The following is a 21551-nucleotide window of genomic DNA, read 5'->3' on the forward strand; positions in this document are numbered from 1 at the left end:
CACATTCACGGCAGCCGTTTCCATTCTCACTTGATTTCTAAGGTAATCTAGCATGTGGGCAGATTAGCTCCTGCGTGAGTTAAATGTATGCTGCATGTTTCTGTTGCACAGAGAATTCTCCGCCCATTGTCCACGTTTCATGGTTGATGGGCAGAACATGGAAAGCATCTGACGGGAAAATCTTTCCTATCAGTGATTTCCTTCTGGTTATATAGTTATTGTATGATGTTGATATCTATCTGCAGTTGTTTGATGATTTATATCATGTCCTTATCAGATAACCACATTATACTGCACTCCGGGAGCCTATTTCTGAAACCTTTACTTTCATTAAGGGTTGTATGACTCTCTGTTCTTAAGTGTTGGCTTGCAAGCCTCTTTGATGCTTGGCCCTGAACTGAGCTGGTGCTCTTGTACCCAAAGTTGGGTGTGGTCATGCTGTCTGGGGCTGGAGGCAAGACTTAAGGTAGGTGATCCAGATGAGGCATTCCCAACACCTCCGCACCGGAGTAAACCTTGAAAAATCTACTTACCTCCCTCTGAGGGGATTAACATCTGCTATCATCTTCCTCCCCTTCATTTCCATAAAACCACCCACCTGACGAGGTTAGGTAGGAGCCTCCTGCGCTTGCATGGTTGATGTTGCTTGATGTTTTTTTAGTTTCTATGTGCTACAAAAGGCAAGTGCTCTTCTAACTTCTTCATATTATATCCATGAACATAAGTCATGCTTGGGAGCTGTGGCTGGTGAGTACAATGCTTTTCATTTACTCTATTGTTATATGTGAGCTAGTTTTATGTGTATTCACTAACTAGCTTTTCTCTGCAGCAATACTTGGACCGTTTTTCTTTTTTTTTTTTACTGGATCCAGGCTGGATGATAGCCTTGCATCTTCAGCTTCATGTTTACTGGACCATGCAACCAAGTCGCTGGGCCTCTGCGAGATCCCCGTTAGCTGGTTAGAAGTGAGATGCTTTTCTGTGGAAACCTTTCCTGAGTGCTCCGGCTCTGAAGAGCAGTTTCTCTTCATGCATGAATGGGTTATTGGGTCCCATTGTTTCTACAGGTTCTCTTTGGGTCTGGTTAAACTGGATCAATGCTATCGAGATAGAGAGAAGATCTCTCATTGGGCCCTTCTAGACTGCCCCTTCAAATTAAGCACTGCTTTCTGGTCGAGATGAGAAATGCTCATCTCACTGTGAGGGTTATCTATCACTTTGCGGGACCACCTCAGCTTGTGAGCCAAGAGCACTGCTCCTGAAAACACCATGTGCAACAATAAGGAGTTGTTAGGCACGTCCCTGTTGCCTCCTTGGTCTGTTGCCTCTATGCTAGGATTGATCCCATTTGTGGTCAATCTGCTCCCCGGACATGGCTGTGCTCCCCTCACTGCGAGAGGGTGTTTTATGAGCTCCCAGTCCATGGCTATAGTAGAGTTGGTACTTAGCGTTCACAGTGATTTTTGGCATGCACTCCCCATGGTGGCATGGGTATACCATTCCCCATAGCGACCTATAGAGGGACACAGTTTGAAGTTCCCTCGATAGGGGGCATCTCAGGTTATATATGTAACCATGTTTCCTTAAGAAGGGAACGAGACACTGTGTCTTCTAGTTCCCTTGCCATGCTTCGGACGTAAGCTACAGACAAAGAAGCAGATGACATACTCTCGGCACCCTTTTATACTGTAATCATGCTGGGTAATGACATTATAGGCTGTCGCTGGCCAAAGTTATTGTCGTCTTTAGATATATGCTTCAGACACCTGACATGCAGAAGGCGTTACCCCATAGCAACCTCTAGATGATCCAGTGTCTAATTTCATTCTCAAGAAATCATGACTGAGATGTTCTGTATGCCACTGTTGCATAAACCCGTTTTTTTGGAACCTTCATTTTTTAATAGTGCATGGAAGCTTTCCATTCCATAAAAGGTTCTTTATAGTGTCAAGTTTTTTTTTAATTAACCAATAAAACGGTTCTTTAAAGAACTGATCACTGGAAGGTTCTATAGGTTCCAAAATGCCTCTTCAATGGCATCACTGTGAAAAAAAATCCTTTTAGAACCCTCATTGTAAAAGAGCTGCTTTTGTTTTATTCCGGCTTTTACTTTAAACCTGGCCCTCTGCCAAACTATAGGTGTGTAACCACCCTGTCTGTATCTCCCGCCTTTTCTGCACCTTTCACCCTTCCCCAGGTGTACACACACAGCGTGGGGTGGTTTTGTGATCTTATCTTTGTAGAGAAGCAAGGCTAGGTTGGAGTTAGAAGGCTTGTTTGCTTTTTTTCTTCTCTTTTTTATCTTTTGTTCCCAGCTTCACTGCCATCTGCCGTCCCCCTCCTTGCTGGTACCTTTCTCTTGTCATCTCAATCATCGTTCACTTTTGATCTTTTTTTTTCCAGTCAACATATCTTTTCTCCGTGTGTGCGCCCTGATTTTTTATAATGCTGGTGCCTCTCTCCCTAGTAAATCTGTCATTTACCACTGTAAGCAAATCTGCACTTTATTTTTTAAGAGCTCGGTTTTCAGGTCTAAATATTCCCCCACCTTTCCCAGGTGCACAGGTATTTTGTTCCTGCAAACCCTGAGGCTTAGGCTTTCTTTTCTAGTGTTCTATTTAGAAAGACTGCTGGTTGCACTCCATCACACATCAGACATAAAGCTGAATTTATTCATCAGACACTCCTTAGTAAAATACTACAGAATGCTACAGGGGGAAAAATCTGACCAACTTATCTATCTTTGCAAATCGGTGAAGCTGTTGAAAAACTGAATCGATAATATAATGAATGTGCAATGTTTTAAAATAATTAAAAAAAATTAAAAATTCCGTAAGATGAATTTAGATGTCGTAAACCCTGTTTCCTGAAATAATTACTACAAAATGTTAGTTTACCTGCATTTCAAAAATGTCATTTAAATTACATCTTAAATTACATCTAGATTTTTGTAAAATTAAACTGTCTCTTCTGCTAACCAGGCCTGCATTTATTTGATTATTTCAGTAATCAGTAATAATGTGAAATATTACAATTTCAAATAACTTTTATATTTGAATATATAGTAAAATATAATTTATTTTTTTGATGAAAAGCCGAATTTCCAGCACAATTTCTCCAGTCTTCAGTGTCACATGATCCTTCAGAAATCATTCTAATATGATGATTTGCTGCTCAAGAAACATTACCTATTATGTTTTATGCTTTTGACAAGTAATATTTTTTGTGGAAACCATGATGCATTACCATTCCAAAAGTTTGGAATACATTTTCTTTTACCTTTTATTCAGTAAGAACACATTACGTTGATCAAAAGTTACAGTAAATCCATTCATAGGGTTACAAAATATTTATATTTAAAATAAATGCTGTTCTTTTACACTTTATTGATCAAAGAATCCTGAAAAATAACATGCATCATGATTTCCATTAAATATAAAGGAGCACAACTATTTTCAACATTGATAATAATCAGAAATGTTTCTTAAATTATAAATTACATTTTAACAGATTCATATGGAAAAGTTGTTTTAAATTCTAATAACATTTTACAATATTATTGTATTTATGATCAAATCAATGCAGCCTTTGCGAGCATAAGAGAAATTAAATATTTTTTTTTTTTTTACCTTGGCTGATAACAGCCTTTCTGTTCTTCCCATCCAGGTCAGCTCTTTCAATGACGTGGTGTTTGGCGTCCACCCAGTACATACGGTGACTGGCGTAGTCAATGGTGAGTCCATTGGGCCAGAAGAGGTGTGTATCCGCAATTATTTTGCGATTAGAGCCATCCATGTTGGCATATTCAATGCATGGCATATTTCCCCAATCGGTCCAGTAAATCTTCCTAAAGAGTATAAGCAATAAGAAATCCTTATAGTATTATGCAGCCATGGACACAACAAAGCAAACAATTATTGTTCTTTTTGATAACAACATAACATTGGATAGAGATCTTTCTCACATCTTTGACAGGATTTATTGTGCACTCTTTATTTAAGTTAATAAAATAAGTGCTTTTGAAGAACAGTGCCATGCATTTTATCCATCAGTAAAATGGATAGGGCTTTTTTTCCAAGGCTTATTATTTCTCACATACAGCTAGATCTGCATGCATCTGTGCGTAAGAATCAGTGGACACACAGCCGGTCGAAAACAAGGGCTAAATCTTGTTGAAGAGGGAATTCAAGCCAGATTTCATAAACCCCTTTGTCCTCTATGACAAAGAGCCATGATGAGCGTCGGCTGCAACTCAAGCCTTGTGACAGTCCCTGGATGAAATTTTTTCCCAGCCTTTGTGATTAGAAGCAAATTGAGTTATGAAGTTTAGCCAGAAGTCACCAGAATGGTTTCATGCTCTGCTTACCATTGCTTATTACAGAGCAACAACAACTGGTCACAAGAGAGGATTTTCCCAATGCAAAAGAACAAAGAGGTTCCAGGGACAATTTTCAGTGCTTCAAATCATAAAATGTACAGAATTTGCATGCACATAAAATAAAGGAGTCCAAAAATGAGGAAAGAATCTGATGTCGGTTTTAAAAGAGAGGTACACTTAAAAGTATTTTTGTAAAGTACTTATGGAAATCATAAACTTTACAAAATATACTGAATGCAGTGCTTTTGGACGCTTACAGTAACAACATGCTAACTGCAATTAAATTAAAATGTATTGTAGTTTTATATTAAATGCAGTTAGCTGAATTTAAGAGTGATTTTTTGTACCCACTTAAGTAGGACTTAAGTAGTTGTCTTTGAAATATGGTTAAAGTACTGCTGAATGCACTGACAATCATTTATGATAAAGTGTTGTGTTTAAAAAATATGTTGAGAATTGGACATTTGTAATTATGAAGTTGTACTGTAGTATGTTTAAAATATTTTTTATGTAAAACTGAGTGACACACTACAGCTGAAATGATAATCAAGTGCTTTGTCATTTGAAATGTCATTTAAAGTGTACTTTAAAGCACAACAAAAGAGTATTAAAACAATTATTTAAAATGTACTAACATTTTCATGTAAAAGTTTTCATGTGACATTATAAAGGGTACTTTTTAAAAGTGTACTTGTGTGTGTTAAGAAAGTGTTTTTAAGTCACTTAAGTGGTCTTTTATTCATATGAAAATATCTTCAAGCACAGATTATAAAAATATACAATAACACTTTATTTTAAGGTGTTCTTGTTACACCTTACATGTACATACTATTAAAATATCAATAAATTACACATAATTACATGCAAGTAACACCAAGCCAAATCCTTATCCTAACCATATAGTAAATAAATGTAGTTAATTAATAATAGTGCTTTAATATATAATTACACTGTAACAAAGGCACCTTAAAATAAAGTGCAACCAAATTTACTTGTAATATTTAAAGTATACACATTTAATAATACATTGCACTTCTTTTCCTCGAGGGGTACTATGAAAATACTGTAACTCTTCAAAATCAGTATTGAGTATTTACTGTGAAAAAGACCCTCCTGAAAAACAGCATTATTTGCAAATCATAGTATAATTTAAGTAAAAACAGTCAGAATTATTTACCCTTCCATGGGGTGCACCGCGATGGCCCGGGGTTTCTCCATCCTCTGCCATAAAAGCACTTTACGCTGTGTGCCGTCCAGATTGGCCACTTCGATTCGAGACGTCCCTGAGTCAGTCCAGTAGAGCTTATTATGAATCCAGTCTATGGCCAGACCACCTAAGAATAATAATATGGGGAAAAAACTATTATTGCTTCTACACGTTATGTATTATCCTTGTTTCCTTGCCAAAGCACTGAATTAACATTTGACATACTTGATCTATCATTTAGTTAAAAATCACTCTGTAATACATGTTTTAGACATATATACAGATTTTGGTTGTTGTTTTACCTAATTTCATTAGTCTGAGTTTTTATAAAAGTCTTGTTTTGTGTTTGGAAATTGCATGCCATTTTTTTTTTGTATCTAAGCTACAAAAGCATTAAAAATAAAGCAAGAACTGTTCCTGGATGACTTTATTGCTGCTTTATAAGTCTGGATATCAAAACCTAAACTGTCAAACTCAATGGGCCCTATCTTGCACCCAGCGCAATTGACTTTGTACACCGACGCATGTGTCATTCCTATTTTGCACCCGCGCAAAGCGCGCTTTTCCCTCCACAGAAGCACGTCGCTAAACTAGTGAATGAACTTGCGCTCCCTGGGCGGTTCAGCGCAGAAAAGGAGGCGTGTTCCGGCGCAAACAATCCCTGGTGCTATTTTGTTGTTCCATTAAACAATTGCGCCACTGACCAGAAAAAACCTAGTCTAAAGTCAGTGGCGCGTTGCGCGTTGTTCATTATGCTATTTTAAGGGCGCATGCTTGGCCATAATGTATAGCGTGCACAACGCGCATACACTTTGCTCATGTAATCTACACAGATGCAACAGTTATTTTTGCAAATCATAAATTGTTACACTAAAAAAATATTAACACATGAGATGACGGAAATCATTGTGGTGTGCCACGAAGATGTGAAAAAAATAGGCATAAATCTAGCTCACAAATTATTCAGGCTAATTATTCTCCCATCCCCATACAACACAACTTCTCTGTCTTTCACTGCTCTTACAAGAACATCAGTCTCCTCGGCTGTGAACCGCTCCTGGCGTGCGCCTGGTAAATACGCCACAATAATAGCAATCCATAATGGAACTTGCGCACCTGCTTTTAAAGGGAATGTTGGATGACGCTCTGATTGGTTTATTTCACGTTACACCCAAACCACACCTATGAATAATGAAGCTACTTCAGACCAACCCATTTTAGATTTGCGCCGGGCGCAAGAGCCATTTATCCCGCCGGGAAAATAGCAACAGCGCCGAGACCCGCCCACAAAGTTACTTGCGCTTCGCGCTTTGACACTTGCGTTTCAGATCGTTAAAATAGGGCCCAATGGTTTAAGGCATAGCTCTCTCAAAATGTAAATTCTGTCATCATTTGCTCGCGCTCAGGTTATTTGAATCCAGTATTAAATTCTTTCCTCTGCTTAAAACAGGTGAAGAAAGCTGCTGGTATACATTGACTTCCATAGTATGGAGAGAGAAAAGAAAAACATGGAAGTCAATGGGAACTAGCAACTGTTTGACCAAAACAATATTCAAAATAACTCAGCAGAAGAAAAAAAATTCATAAAGGTTTTGAACAACCTGAGTGTGAGCAAAATGACAGCAGAAGTTTTATTTTTGAGCGAGCTTTGACTTTAACTAAGCAGCATAAAGAACAAAACTGTTATTCAAACCTTGAACAAATTCTACTTAAAGTGAGAAACATAATGATCCTGGAAAGTTTCCATTATCACTGAAATTGTCACTGACTACTTTAGACTGTTTCATGTATCGGTGCAGTTTAGTAGGAGTCTGAACTCCTGTTATAATCAATGCAGCGGTTTATACTCTTATATACACTGTGTCCAATGCATGTTGATTATAAGTGTCTTTTCATTTTTGTTGCATCTTGCTTTTTTATGTTAAGCTAATTTGGAATAGTCATAAATCAGTGAAAATGTCACCGTACCTGGGCTCTCGAGACCCGTGGACACGACCTCCTCCACATTACTACCGTTCAGACTGGCTCTCATGATGCGGTCCAGTGTCACGTCTGACCAGAACACCAGCTCTTCGCTGTGATGAAAGTCCAGTGCGATGGCGTTTTCCAGATTATTCAGTAACAGCGTGTACTCTGAGCGGTGCGGCAGAACCTGACGGATATCAATCCGATTCGCAAACAATAAAACCGGTTCTGGACCTGCAAGTAGAGAACAGTTTCTTTTAAATTAGTCATCCTGGTTACAAAATCGCCAACGTTTTGCTGCTTTCACAGAAGATATTCCGCCTCACCCAAAGCTTTGCAGCTGCGTTTGTCGGGTCGAAGCTCGTAACCTTGCACACACCAGCAGTGAAATCCTCCTTCTATGTTGGTACAGCCTTGACTACAATAACCTTCATCTGCACACTCATCAACATCTGCATTCAGACCACAGACGCAGGAAACGTTTAGAGTGATTAAATACATCACATAAAAACATTTATTGGTCAGTTTAACCTTTAACAATTTAGAACATGCAACAATATCTAATTACACTATGGTGAACCATGTAGAAAAGCCAGAGACATCCCTGGATTTCTACACTTAATAAAAAAACAAATTGATAAGTTTGCATATAAGTAACCACTTAAGTGACCACTTAAGCTCCAAAAATTAAACTGTCACACTTCTTACACTCTTGTGCTTGTGCAATAAATATACAGTACCGTGCAAAAGTTTTACAAGTTAGATATTTAATTCACTTAACTGTATTGAGTCCACTTTTAACGTACTTCAAAACTTAAGTGTATTTTTAAAAAACACTACAGATAATATATTTACAAAATAAAAGACATTGCATAACTATGTTCCTTTACACACTTAAGCACACTTTTAAAAAGTGCGCTTTGTAATGGTAACAAAATAAAGGTTTACTTTAAAGTACATGTTTAATTGATTTTAAAATATTTTGTTGTGCACTTACTTTGATGTATTGACTAACATACTAAAGCACAGGTAAAGTACTTGATTATAATTTAAACTGCAATGTTTCATTTGATATTATATTCAAGCTTATATTATTATTTAAGTTAGTATGTTAGTTTAATACATTTTAAATGTATTAAAATGGCAATTTCAACATTACAAATGTGTAATTACAAATATATTTAGATATATGAAGTTTCAATAGAATTTACATTAAAGTATATTTTAGTTTATCATCAATGAGTAACTTTTTTAAGTTTTAAGTATGTACTTAAGTCCTACTAAAGTGGGCCAAAAAAAAATTTCTAACTAAATGTTTGATCATGAAATAAAATAAAAAATAAAGATAACAGACAATATTTCAGATGATGCATCTATTTTCCCATAAGAAACTGATTAATAAAACTAGCCATCCTGTTCAAAAGTTTGTCCCTTTGGTTCTTAACAATCTTTTCTGCTGTCTTCTCATTTTATAACTGTCCTTTATTTTCCCCTCTTGTCTTTGGCCTCACCTCTGCACGTCTTCCCGTCCTGAGTTAATGTGTAGCCGGTGTGACAAGTGCACTGCACCAGACCTCGAGACATCTGGCATTTCTGCGAGCAGCCTCCATTGTTCACACTGCAGTTCTCTTCACTCGACTTGGAGCCTATAAACACACACGGGCACACAGTCGAATGTTAACAAAGAAAAGAGGAGGGAATAAGATAAATCACAGAGGAACTACCACTACTAATCTTTTGTAAAATCTCACAGGTACAGCATGTAATAGTGCATTTTGTAGACTCACGACAGTCCTGGTGTGGATGCTCATCCGTCCCGTCTTCACAGTCCTTGACATCATTACAAACCTTACGCTGGCCAATACAGCGGCCATTTCCACACAGGAACTGATCCGACGCACATGGAGGAGTTTCTACGAAGGAGAATGTAAAAAATATATATGATATTTTAAAAATGCAAATAATATGTAAATAACTCTTTTACATCAAAAATACGAATATGTTTTCTACACATTATCAAACAATCAAAGCAGACTTTTTAGAAACCATAACTATGCACAGCAGGTGCAAATATTTAATCCTTAAAAACATCACTTTTAACCTGTTTTAACAAAATGTGCATTATTTTGTTGTCCCAAAGCACAGCATGTAGGTGCATTCATTACTAGATCTTATAAATAATCTGAAAGATTGAAAAAAAATCCATTTCATTTGATCTATATATACTAAGTCTATTTTGGGCAGATTTGGGGAGAAATTTAGAATCACATCAGTGTCTCAGCGATGGTTCCTCTGCAGTGAATGGGTGCCGTCAGAATGAGAGTCCAAACATCTGATAAAAACATCACAATAATCCACACCACTCCAGTCCATCAGTTAACAGCTTGGGAAGCAAAAAGAAACAAATCTATCATTAAGACTTTTTAACTTCAAACCATTGCTTCTGGCAAAAATAAAAAGTCAATCACCTATTGTCGCTTATATCAAAATTCACCCACATATGTTTTTTACCAGACAACTTTTTCACTGGTGGAAGCGTTATTATAGATTATGGACTCATAATATTTTAGCTGAAAAGTGACGGCTTGAAGCTTAAAACATCTTAATGATGGATTTGATTCTTAACTGATGGACTGAAGTGAAGAGAATTACTTGTGGATTATTGTAATGTTTTTATCAATTGACTCTCATTCTGACGGCACCCATTCACTGCAGAGGATCCATTGGTGAGTGGTCTCCAAATCTGATGAAGAAAAACTTATCTACATCTTAGATGACCTGAGGGCATTCAAGGACATTTTCAGCAAGTTTTATTTTTTGGTTGAACTATTCCTTTAAGAGTTAAAAAGTATAAATTGGCTTTTATGTTCCTTGCCTGTCTTTTCACAGCCTTCTTCATCACTGTTATCAGAGCAGTCATCCTCCCCATCACAGCGCCAGGACAGCCGCACACATCGACCAGACGTACAGCGAAACTGATCAGCCATGCACATCGACGTACCTGATGGTGAGAAAGAGGCGTGTGACGGATGGGAAATCCCCTCACACACACACACACACAAATACTACAATAAACAGCTACTCACTGCAGTTCTTTTCATCTGACTGGTCATCGCAGTCGAATTCTCCATCACACCTCCAGCCTGCATTGATACACATGCCACTGCTGCACATGAACTCTGCAGAACGGCAGGGCTGGTGGGAGGCTGCGTACACACACACATACACACTCATGAAGCACGTCTGCATAAGGAAATCTTCTTGAATAACCCTTGCGAAAAGTAGTATACTTTAGAATACTTTTAAAAAGAGCACTTTTGTGGGAATATACTATTTTATAAGAATGCATTTAAGTGTGAATTGAATGAAATGATTTCAGACACTAAATTGTGTCTTATTTTCAATTAAATGCAAATATACCATGTTTAAATCTACAATGAATACAGTTAACTTCAGAGTGATTTTTGACCCATTAAAGCAGGACTTAAAACGTGTGTGTGTGTGTGTCTATATATATATATATATATATATATATATATATATATATATATATATATATATATATATATATATATATATATATATATATAGAGAGAGAGAGAGAGAGAGAGAGAGAGAGAGAGAGAGAGAGAGAGAGAGAGAGAGAGAGAATATAATGTTGCAATTTATTACATTTAAAAAAAAATTACTTTGTAAGATTTAACAACACAATATTGGTAACATTATAATCAAATACTTTACAGCATTTTAATAAAAAAAATAAATAAAATTAAACAAGCAAAAACAAAAAAAATCCACACAGATACCAAAGAACGGTCTTAAAAAAAATGTTAAAAATATATATATTTTATTATTGCTATCAATAAAAATTGATAGCCTGAATGCACTAAGTCGCTTTGGATAAAAGCGTCTGCTAAATGCATAAATTTAATTACATTTTTTTAATTTTAAATGAAACACTAAAACAAGTGCACTTGATTGTATTAAATGCACACCTGTAGTGTACATCAAATATTAAATGTATATTTAAAAAATATATAATAATTTTCTTGCAGATAATATCAATTAAATAAAAGGCCACTTTTTAAGTGCACTTAAAGACAGACACTTTCATTCCTAACACACTTAAGCACACTTAAAAGGGCACTTTGTAATTACGTCAAAGTAAATGTTTTACATTAAAGTACATTATAAATCAATGTTTTAATAATTTTGTCATGCTTTAAAGTACACTTATCTTGATGCGTTGACTAACATAGTAAAGAACATGTAAAGTAATAAATGATCAGTTTAACTGTAGTGTTTTGTTTATTATATTTAGCCCCAGTTTCACAGAGAAGGCTTGAGTCTAGTACTAGACTAAACTGTATGTAAGGGTTAGGGTTAGTGTATGTCTGAACTGTTTCAACTAAACAACGTGCACTGACTGATCTTAAAACATGTCACCGCCTTTGTGTTGTCTCAGATTACCTGCAAGGGCATGTTTATAAAAAAAAAAAAATACTTAAGTGTCCTTATTGAACTAGTCTGTGAAACCAGGCCTTAAAAATAATATATTTCATTTTAAAATTGAAACAAAAATGACATTAAAGTATGGTTTAGTTTCCATGTGCTTGTCTGTACATTCGTTAGTACACTTTATCAATATTTCAGAGACAATAGAATTATGAAAGTACATAAAGATGTACTTAAAACCTACTTAAGTGGCTCAAAATACTTGACTTAATTGGTTACAAATTTAAACTATAATACATTTGGATTTAATTACAAAGTATATTATTTCTAAGTATGCTAAAGTGTGCTTTTTATTAGGAAAGTTGAGAAAGAGGCATTTCTAAACCCAAAAATCAATAAATAAATGAGAAGAGAGTGAGAGCGCGATGTTCCTTACAGCAGTCCGACTCATCAGACCAGTCCCCGCAGTCGTCATCTCCATCGCAGTGGTAGATGTCCAGAATGCAGCGGCCGTATGCACACTGAAACTCCTCAACACTGCATGTGGCCGTCATCACGTCAGATGCTGGAGAGAGAAATGATGTAACGTGATTAACACTCCCACACACAAACAGTCCAACACATCCCTCTCAACAGCTATCTGCCATCAATAAAACAAACATAACAAATATAACAGAAATAAATACAGTCACAAGCAGCAATTAATGGGTTCCAAGCATATGAAAAAAAGTGGAGAAACTGACTCTTTACACTATAAATGCATTGCTTCGGATGGCCTAGAATGAGCAGATCTAAAATAATTGAATATGACTAAAACATACATTTTCTCTTTAGCTTCACCAATATGACAATTTGCATGACTTTGATTCCATGTGTAGCGGTCAGTTTTCTGAACCTTCGTCCTAAATTTCATGTTTCAACCATGTATGTTTTGTTCTATAGATTCTGTAGGATGGATGGATGGATGAATAATGGATGCAAGCATGGATGGATGGATGGATGAATGTTGGATGGATGTTGGCTGCATAGACTGATAGATTGAAACATGGATGCTTGACTAATGAATGCAAGGATGGATGGAGGCATAGATGAATGAATGGATGGATGGAGGCATAGATGAATGAATGGATGGATGGAGGCATAGGCGGATAGTTGGAGACGTGGATGGATGGTGCATATTGGCTGGATGGATGGATGGAAGCATGGATGGATGGATAAATGGATGGATGGATGATGGCTGCATAGACTGATAGATTGAAACTTGGATGCATGATTAATGGATGGAAGGATGAATGGATGGATGATTGATGGATAATGCATTGAGGGATGGATGGATGGAGACCTGGATTAATGTTAAATGGATGTAAGGATGGATGGATACAAAATAGATGGAAACATGGGTGCATATTTAACAGATACAAGGATGGATGGGTGGATGGATGCATGGATGATAGAAGGAAACATGGATACATGATCAATGGATGCAAGGATGGATGGATGGATGGATGCATGATACATAATGCATGATGGATTCATGGATCAGTGGATGTATAGATAGAAGAAGGGATGTTTATCTGACAAATAGTTGCACTTAAACTCAAAATCAACTTACGGCAATTCTCTTCATCAGTTCCATCTTTGCAGTCAGTGTCTCCATCACAGTACCAGTGTTCTGCGATGCAGCTTCCGTCAGAGCAGCGGAACTCTTTATCAGAGCACTTCCTCTTATCTGGACACACATACAAGCACAATTCTAGCAGTCTGGAAAAATATATTTATTTTATTTACTGGGGTTGGAATGAAGGTTGTTTGGAAGAAACCTTCGGGCAAACTTGGCAGAAATTAAAAATGAACAAATAAATCCCAATCCCACCCCATTTGGAAGAAAAATAATAATAATTAAAAGGCAGGTGCAGACCTGATTAGATAACCTTGTTTGGTAAACTTATGTACACACACACACACACACACACACACACACACACACACACACACACACACACACACACACAGTATGTGATCTCACCACACTGCTCGTCACTGTTATCTCCACAGTCATTGTCTCCATCACAGTACCACAGGCTCCGGATACAGTATCCATTTTGACAATGAAACTCATCCTCCTCACATTCTCGTGGAGCTGAGAAAAAAAATCACAACACAGATTAAACATTGAAAACAAACCATTTTCATTCAAGACGTACAGTAGATGACTACCTTCAACATCACAATAATCCACACCACTCCAGTGCTTCAACAATGTCTTGTTACAGTTGAGTAAAGCAGTTTGCAAGAAATGAATCTATAATTAAGATGTATATAACTTCAGAACATTGTTTCTGACTAAAATATCTATAAATATCTTTAGTCTATAAATCTATAATATTGTATTTCACGTGTATTTTGGCCAGAAGTGACAGCTTAAGGATGAAATATATTAAAATAGATTTGCTTCTAACAAACACACAGCTTTTGTCTTCTCCAGATGTTAACTGATGGACTGGAGTGCTGTGGATTACTTGTGGATTATTGTGATGTTTTTATCAGCTCATTCTGACGGCACCCATTCACGGCAGAGCAAGTGATGCAATGCTAAATTTCTCCAAATCTGCTGAAGAATAAAACTCATCTACATCTTGAAGGCCTGAGGGTGAATACATTCATCAATTAGATTTTTTTTTTTTTTTGGTTGAACTATTCCTTATTCTTAAAGGTTTGAGAGTTCAAAAGTATATCATCTAAACATTAACCTTGTGCTCCTCACCAGCAGTGCTACAGAAAGAGCTAGCAACACACTGCAGCGACTCAATCCCGTGCACTGGTGGCGCTCACAGCATTATACTGACACCGGTACGGGACACCAGAACAGCAGCATTAAACGTGATGCTACTTGTATTTACACCACCCGCCGCGCCAGACACACACACACACACACACACACACAGGTGTATTTCTGCACCACTGCTCTTTTACCTGCCATATAAAGAAAACATTTCTCTAAAGTAAAAACACAAATCAAAAAAAGGACAAATCTAATGAAATCCATCACTCATTTTCTGATACCTCTTTTTTATGGTTCCTATGTAGTAAAATATAAGCATATATGGTTAAATAAAAATCTCACTATCTCACAAAATTAAGATGAAAAATGAAATCCAAATACACAAGAAATACAGCAGTCGTTGGGCTATTCTGATTGCATGCCACTAATTCACGATGTATTAACTAATAATATAAAGCAAAAGGAGACAAAGGCTGAAAAAGCGAGATGTTGAATGTAAGAGATGAGGCAGTGTTGTGGAAAGGAATGAAAAATTCATGGAAAGCTTATGGCAGACAGACCCCCCATCAAGAGACGAGCCTCAAGAGTGCCGCGCTGAGAAATATGGGTCAGATGCAAAGACTATTGTTGCTTCTGTTTTCTGCCTCACAGCATTCAGATGGAACAACAATGAGAGAAATACAACTAACACAAGACATTAATAGTAAGGTCCATATGCTGTTCCTTTAGTAAGCAGTGCTAAAACCAGTTTGAAAAAAGGTAAAATATATTACATTTGTCCTGAAGATGCTAGTCATTTTATTGGTTTAAGTCTTAGCGACTGTACTCACACAGGATATTAACCACTTGCTGTGTGCTCCCCATCAAAAATGACTGGCCTACAAAAAAGGCTTAAATGTTATATTTATATAGTTATTACTAAATCTTGGACTCAATCTTTTTATCAACTGGTTTTCTTTGGACCTGACAGATTATAAGTCTCAGTGATCTGAGGTTATGCACCTCAGTTTTTAAACAAACATCGACATCGATTTACTGAAAAAAGTGCAAAAGCTCAAATCAATGAGCCCTACATACAATCAGCTCCAAAAAGAGAAACAAAACCTGTGCTAACTGGAAGAAAACAAGATGACAAAAAGATGCATTCAATGTTTGGTGATAATACAGCATAGTGAGACATTTAAAAGCAATTTAATGTATTATTTTAGGTCTGTGATTTTTGATCAGGAACACCAAATTAGTCTTGAAAAAAGGATTTCCAGCGCAGCACAAGAGTATAAATAAATATTTAACTATAGATATTTAACTATTTATGTTTTCATAACACTAATCCTCTAATTTGTGTGAACAACGCAAGAAATGCAGGAGACATGTTTGAGCACATCTGTGGTCTTATTCCACTTACAACCACTGCCAAAGTGAAGCCAACGTTGTCATACAGGGATCTGGAAACTATTTTATAATCTTTTATTCAATTTAGCACTTTTAGAAAAGACAGAAAAGAGACATATTTCTCTTGTGCGGATCTCTCTTTTATTTAAGGTCAACAAAAACCATGTTGTTGTCCAGTCTAATACTTGAGGGTGATCAGTTACCTCTATCTGTCATCACTCATCAAGTTTTTCCAAACCTGTGTGAGTTTCTTTCTTCCGTTGAGCACAAAAGAAGATATTTTGAAGAATGCTGGGAACCAAATAGTTGCTTGTAACCATTCTTTTCCATAGTACACACAAAAAATGGAATGGAAGTGAATGGCTGCCAGCAACTGTTTGGTCAAAATATCTTTGTTTGTGTAAGAGGTTGAGAAAATAAAATAAAAAAAACATTTCCCTTTAAGGGTACATTTATACATCGCACTTACTAATGACTGTACAACCACCTGGATTTAGTTACATGCTTGCTCTTCAGAGTTAGTCAATAGTGACCATCTTTGGGCTTCAAAACGACTCTAAAATAGGTGTCAAAATAATAATAGCACAATTATTGTATGATAGAGCTGCTGCTGGCATGCACTCATGAATGCACACAAGAGAGCAGCTCCCCAAGGTCAGGATTTTCACTCAATAATATATGCCACCTTGGCTTGTTTCTCTCCAAACCTTGCTGTATGCTTTCACAACACTAGAATATAAAGCATGAGTCTTAAAATCATTCTGAACCTTTTGTAGCTTGAAAAGATGGTCACTATCTGCTGTCCTTGTGTGAACATGAACAAGCATTTATCAGATGCTCTTGAACTTCAGATCCCAGACCGAATTTCCTTTTTTCCTGTAGGTTTTCAAAGTTTTTTTTCTTTAAACTATAAAACAAATACGAAATGTACTCACGACAGTCCTGTTCATCGGAGTCATCCTCACAGTCGTTGTCTCCATCGCATAACCACGAGCGCCGGATGCATTTTCCATTATCACAGTGAAAGTCTAACGGTGAGCATGTGGGCAATACTGAAGAAACGGAGGAGAATTGAAAACCAATTTAACAAGTAAATAAAAGACAAATAACTTCAAATTTGACATTTTGACATTTGAACAAATCTGGTTAAAATAGTAGTGTCACAATTATTTGATAAACATATAATACACAAAACAGTGTATTCATTGTACTGCACATTCTGGCTGAAATAGTTCATGTCTTATAACGGTTTTGCGTCCCGTGTGTTTTGTGTAGTGAGCTCTTCAGTGTTGCTCCTCATTAGGAATCTATGGTAGCTTAGAGGAAGAAACCCCTCTGGAGTCAGAGAACGGGACATTGTTAGGGATCCTCCTGGTGCTTGTTCTGCACCTCCTGGACAAAAGTGTCGTCTGTATGGCCCTGTCGAGGTGGATACGCTCAGCTGAGCCCGGCACCCTCCGCAGGGTCATACAGTCCCATCAGGTGCCCTTTGTGAGCCAAAAAAGATGCTTTCTATTGTGCCGCCGCACACGGATGTCAGGTATCTCCTGATACATAGCCAGGAAATTCCTGAGCCCCTTTTTTACTACACTGTGAATGCAGGTGAACAAAACCTTGTGAAGAAAAAGAGCGCTTACTTGTACTGAATGTGCACTTTTAGTGTACTTCAAATGTTAAAAGTGTTATTTAAAAAAATAATATAAATAAAAGATATTTTGAGTGCGTTAAGAAATATATATAAATATATGTCACTTAAGTACACTTTTAAAAAGCGCACTTTATAATAATGTCAACTTAAATTTTACTTAATCATTGTTTTAATTTTTGTTGTGCTTTCAAGCAAAACACTTATTTTGATGTGTTGACTAACATCTAATCTAAACTAAAGTACTTGAATGTACTGTATTTTAAAAGCACTTAACTGCAACTTCATTACAAATGTGCAATTCCAAATATATTTAAATAAATAACATACAAGCAGTACTTATAACCAGATTCTAAATACAAAAGACGTATGAAATAAACGGAAGTCATAAGTGGGTTTAAAAAAAATAATGTATCATGCATTAAGTAATACATTTAAACCATATTACATTTTAATTTAATTGAAATTAACATGCACACAAGCATCCAAAACATTGTATTTTTACTTAATTTTATTTTACAGTACACTAACGTGTCTAAGTATGCTAAAATGTATTTTTTGCAAGAATTGTATTCACATGCTAGACAAAGCTGCACTGCAATTATGTTAGGCTATTAGTCCGGCTTCACCAAAAGAAATTACAATTTCAGTCAGGCTAAAGCATTTACATGACAGTTTATGAAGACAAATGATGGTTTTAGTCTGACTGAAATCGACATTTAAAGTGCATGTAAAAGCACTTTGTGATGTACAATCAATTTCAATTGATTGTAGATAAATTCTCACTTCATCCAGCGCTCTTTGTTCTCTAAAAAAAATCACGTTACTGTTTTATTGAGTGTGAAACCACTACAGACTCCACAGCACTTGAAAGAGATTTCCGAATGTTTCAATAGCAAAGCATTTGGTGAACCCCTTTGACAATGTAAAATGAAGTGTGCTCAATACTACAACAACTGAACAAAGGATACTCCAGCGCACATATAAATTTACATTACCATTCAAAAGAACTTGTTTCAGTAGAGGACTGAATAACAAGTTTAACTCTGAGCAACCGGTCTTAGGATGTATAAATAAAGAGTTTGTGCATTTGTATGATGTGATTGCATTCTCCTGAAGGAGTGTGTTTAGAGACTCACTGCATCCATCTTCATCGCTGTGATCTCCGCAGTCATTGTCACCATCACACTGCCACTGCGCCGGGATGCACGTGCACTCACCGAACGCACTGACCGCACATGTGAAGTGATTTCTTCCACATGAGCATTCGGCGCCACCTAAAACAGCTACAAAACACACAAAAACATGAGTCACCCATTAGAAGTTCTGCTGTTTAAATATGCAAAGGAAATGTTTCACTTTATATTAAGTGACCTAAACTACAATGTACTTGCATCAAAAAATAAGTACGATGCACTTATTGTGTTTATATTGTATTGCAAAAACACTTTTGCTGCTATTGCTATGGTTTGGTGCTATTGATTGGTTTAAAGGTGGGTTTAGGTGTAAGGGATGGGTCAGTGTAATTATAAAATTAAATTTAGAAAGTTACTACAGATGTAATTATATGCATTTTTTTCCAGTGTAAAAACATGTACACAATAGGTTCATAGCATCAAAGTATTATTTTATAAGCAAGTATTTACTAGTTAAGGCAACCTAATATAAAGTGAGACCGTTTTGTCCAATTAATATGCACTAATTTCCAAAACAAGAATCTGAACTGAATAAAATAAATGAATAATTGCAATTGACATGCAATTAAGTGTTCAAAACATTATATTTTCTCTTTGATTAATTTAATTAAACTTTTTAAAATTTCACTTTTTTTGCATTGTAAGTTTTCTAAAATGTTCATTAAATATACAAACATGCACTAATCTGTTCAAATTTCCAGAATAGAAATCTGAACTTTGCATGAAGCCAGGTTAATAGTAGAGTTAAAGGTTTTACGTTTTGTTGTTGTTTTTTGTTTTTTGAATAAAACATTGAGATAAACAAATCCCTCAGTAAAAACCTTCAAAATATATGGCAATAAACCACAAACCTGGTGTATTTATCTGCTGCTGAAGTGAAGCAAAAACTGATTTGGAGTAAATGGTGCTTAAAATGAATGAAATCTACAGACAGAAATAAACAAAACGCAAAACGTGCCGTCTCTCACTTCCTAGCTGTCAGTCTGGGATCTGAAGTTCAAGGAAAAGTCACTAGCCACAAACAGAAGATTAATATATGCTTCTAATGACTGATTGCATGTTTCTATCAAGAGAAATGCAAAGAACGTTTGTGAATATGGCCACTGGCTTACGTTCCCAAAATTGCACGGGGGAAATTATTAAACAAATAAAGATGACCCGTGACAAGATAAACACATTAAAGTTCATCCAGCTTGTTTCAACCAAAATTACTCCTCACCACAGACTACAGTTAGAAAATGTCAACCCCTGCAATTTCTTCTGAACTCAATAATTCAAGGAAGCAGAAAAGTCTATTAATAACTATTCCAGTCCACCTCGCTTCTTTCAAGTATGTTCTTCATCATGTATGGTGCATGAGAATGACTTGATGTACTTGGCTTAACTTCAGATCATTCGCATCTATCTGTTCCTCTCATATCGTGAGCAGCTCTGTACAGGACCGAAGAGAGTGACCGAATGAAAGTGAGGAAGACTGGAGTTGAGTAGGCGCTCAGCATCACATGGTTTGGTGCTCGTTTTTGGCAAGCTAAAATAATTACAGCCCTTCTCTTGTGGGAGATCAAGTTATAAATGCCATGTTTAGTCACTAAATGGAGCAAGACGCTCATCATGTACGCTTTAAAGACTTGCCATTTCTGTTTCAAAGTCAAAAACACTGTTAGCCTTAATATCTTTGAAACGGAGCAAACAATGACAGAGATAAAAATGGAATATACCATTTATTATTCATAGTCCCAAAACATAATGGGGCGCTTTTTTTGGCATTCTTTTATGACAGCTGAAGCAGGTTTTAAAAATACGTTTATTGGTTTTTATTAGTCACAAGACAACATAAGCTAACTAAAATTGCTGGACAGACCTGTAGAAATGTATTTTTTTGTGTGTGTGAAGCAGACTTTAAACTGCAGCAAAAGTTTAAAGTAAAAAAAACAAACAATTATGAACATTCTAAAACATTTAAATGTATTGATCTATAAATGTAAATGTATCAACAAGTGTATCCTAATATTGCATTTAAGGTATACTTTTATCAGCATTCATTTAGACAAAAAAAATTCTAAAACAAATCAATTTAAATGCAGTCAAATTAATACTTGAAGTATGACTCGACTGCTCAAATAGTGAGGAAAAATGGTTGAGGACATTTTTTTCAGATACATTGTAATTAATGAAAGAATTAAGAAATTCCATGCTTTTTAATTCATTCATTACACTATTGTTTTAATCCAATAGGTTTTTAAATGCTTTTTATTTTCATAAATTCAACAATTCTGTACTAAATGCAAAAAATATTTTGTTGTCCACTTCATCTAGAGTCATCGAATTGCAGTAATAATTACGGTTTGAACTATAGTCTACATTCTAAAAACAGATGGCTCAACAAAAGTTAATTAATAATAACTAAAAAAACTAAAGCTTGCATCAATCTTTTCAGTTATGAGAAATTACAAAGTTAAAGAAACTTAATTTGTAGCAAAAACAAATTTGTAAGTTTTATTTAAATCACAATATGTAAAATACGGGATTAT

General features: G+C 36.0%; 1 protein-coding gene across 4 annotated transcripts in view; it reads right to left on the minus strand.

The window, feature by feature from the left end:
* Positions 1-21551, minus strand: part of lrp4 (low density lipoprotein receptor-related protein 4) — an 81507-nt gene that overhangs the window by 27586 nt on the left and 32370 nt on the right. For all 4 annotated transcript variants that reach the window (XM_026268283.1, XM_026268284.1, XM_026268285.1 and 1 more), the window contains exons 2-14: positions 18964-19110; positions 17115-17231; positions 14032-14145; positions 13618-13734; positions 12442-12570; positions 10637-10756; positions 10426-10551; positions 9338-9463; positions 9062-9196; positions 7877-8002; positions 7554-7784; positions 5556-5712; positions 3630-3847 (exon numbers count right to left, since the gene is read on the minus strand). In XM_026268283.1, the coding sequence (XP_026124068.1) occupies positions 3630-3847; positions 5556-5712; positions 7554-7784; positions 7877-8002; positions 9062-9196; positions 9338-9463; positions 10426-10551; positions 10637-10756; positions 12442-12570; positions 13618-13734; positions 14032-14145; positions 17115-17231; positions 18964-19110 (1863 nt within the window). The remainder of the gene's footprint in view (positions 1-3629; positions 3848-5555; positions 5713-7553; positions 7785-7876; positions 8003-9061; positions 9197-9337; positions 9464-10425; positions 10552-10636; positions 10757-12441; positions 12571-13617; positions 13735-14031; positions 14146-17114; positions 17232-18963; positions 19111-21551) is intronic.

The sequence above is a fragment of the Carassius auratus genome, chromosome 7 (assembly GCF_003368295.1).
Source record: "Carassius auratus strain Wakin chromosome 7, ASM336829v1, whole genome shotgun sequence".
NCBI lineage: Eukaryota > Metazoa > Chordata > Actinopteri > Cypriniformes > Cyprinidae > Carassius > Carassius auratus.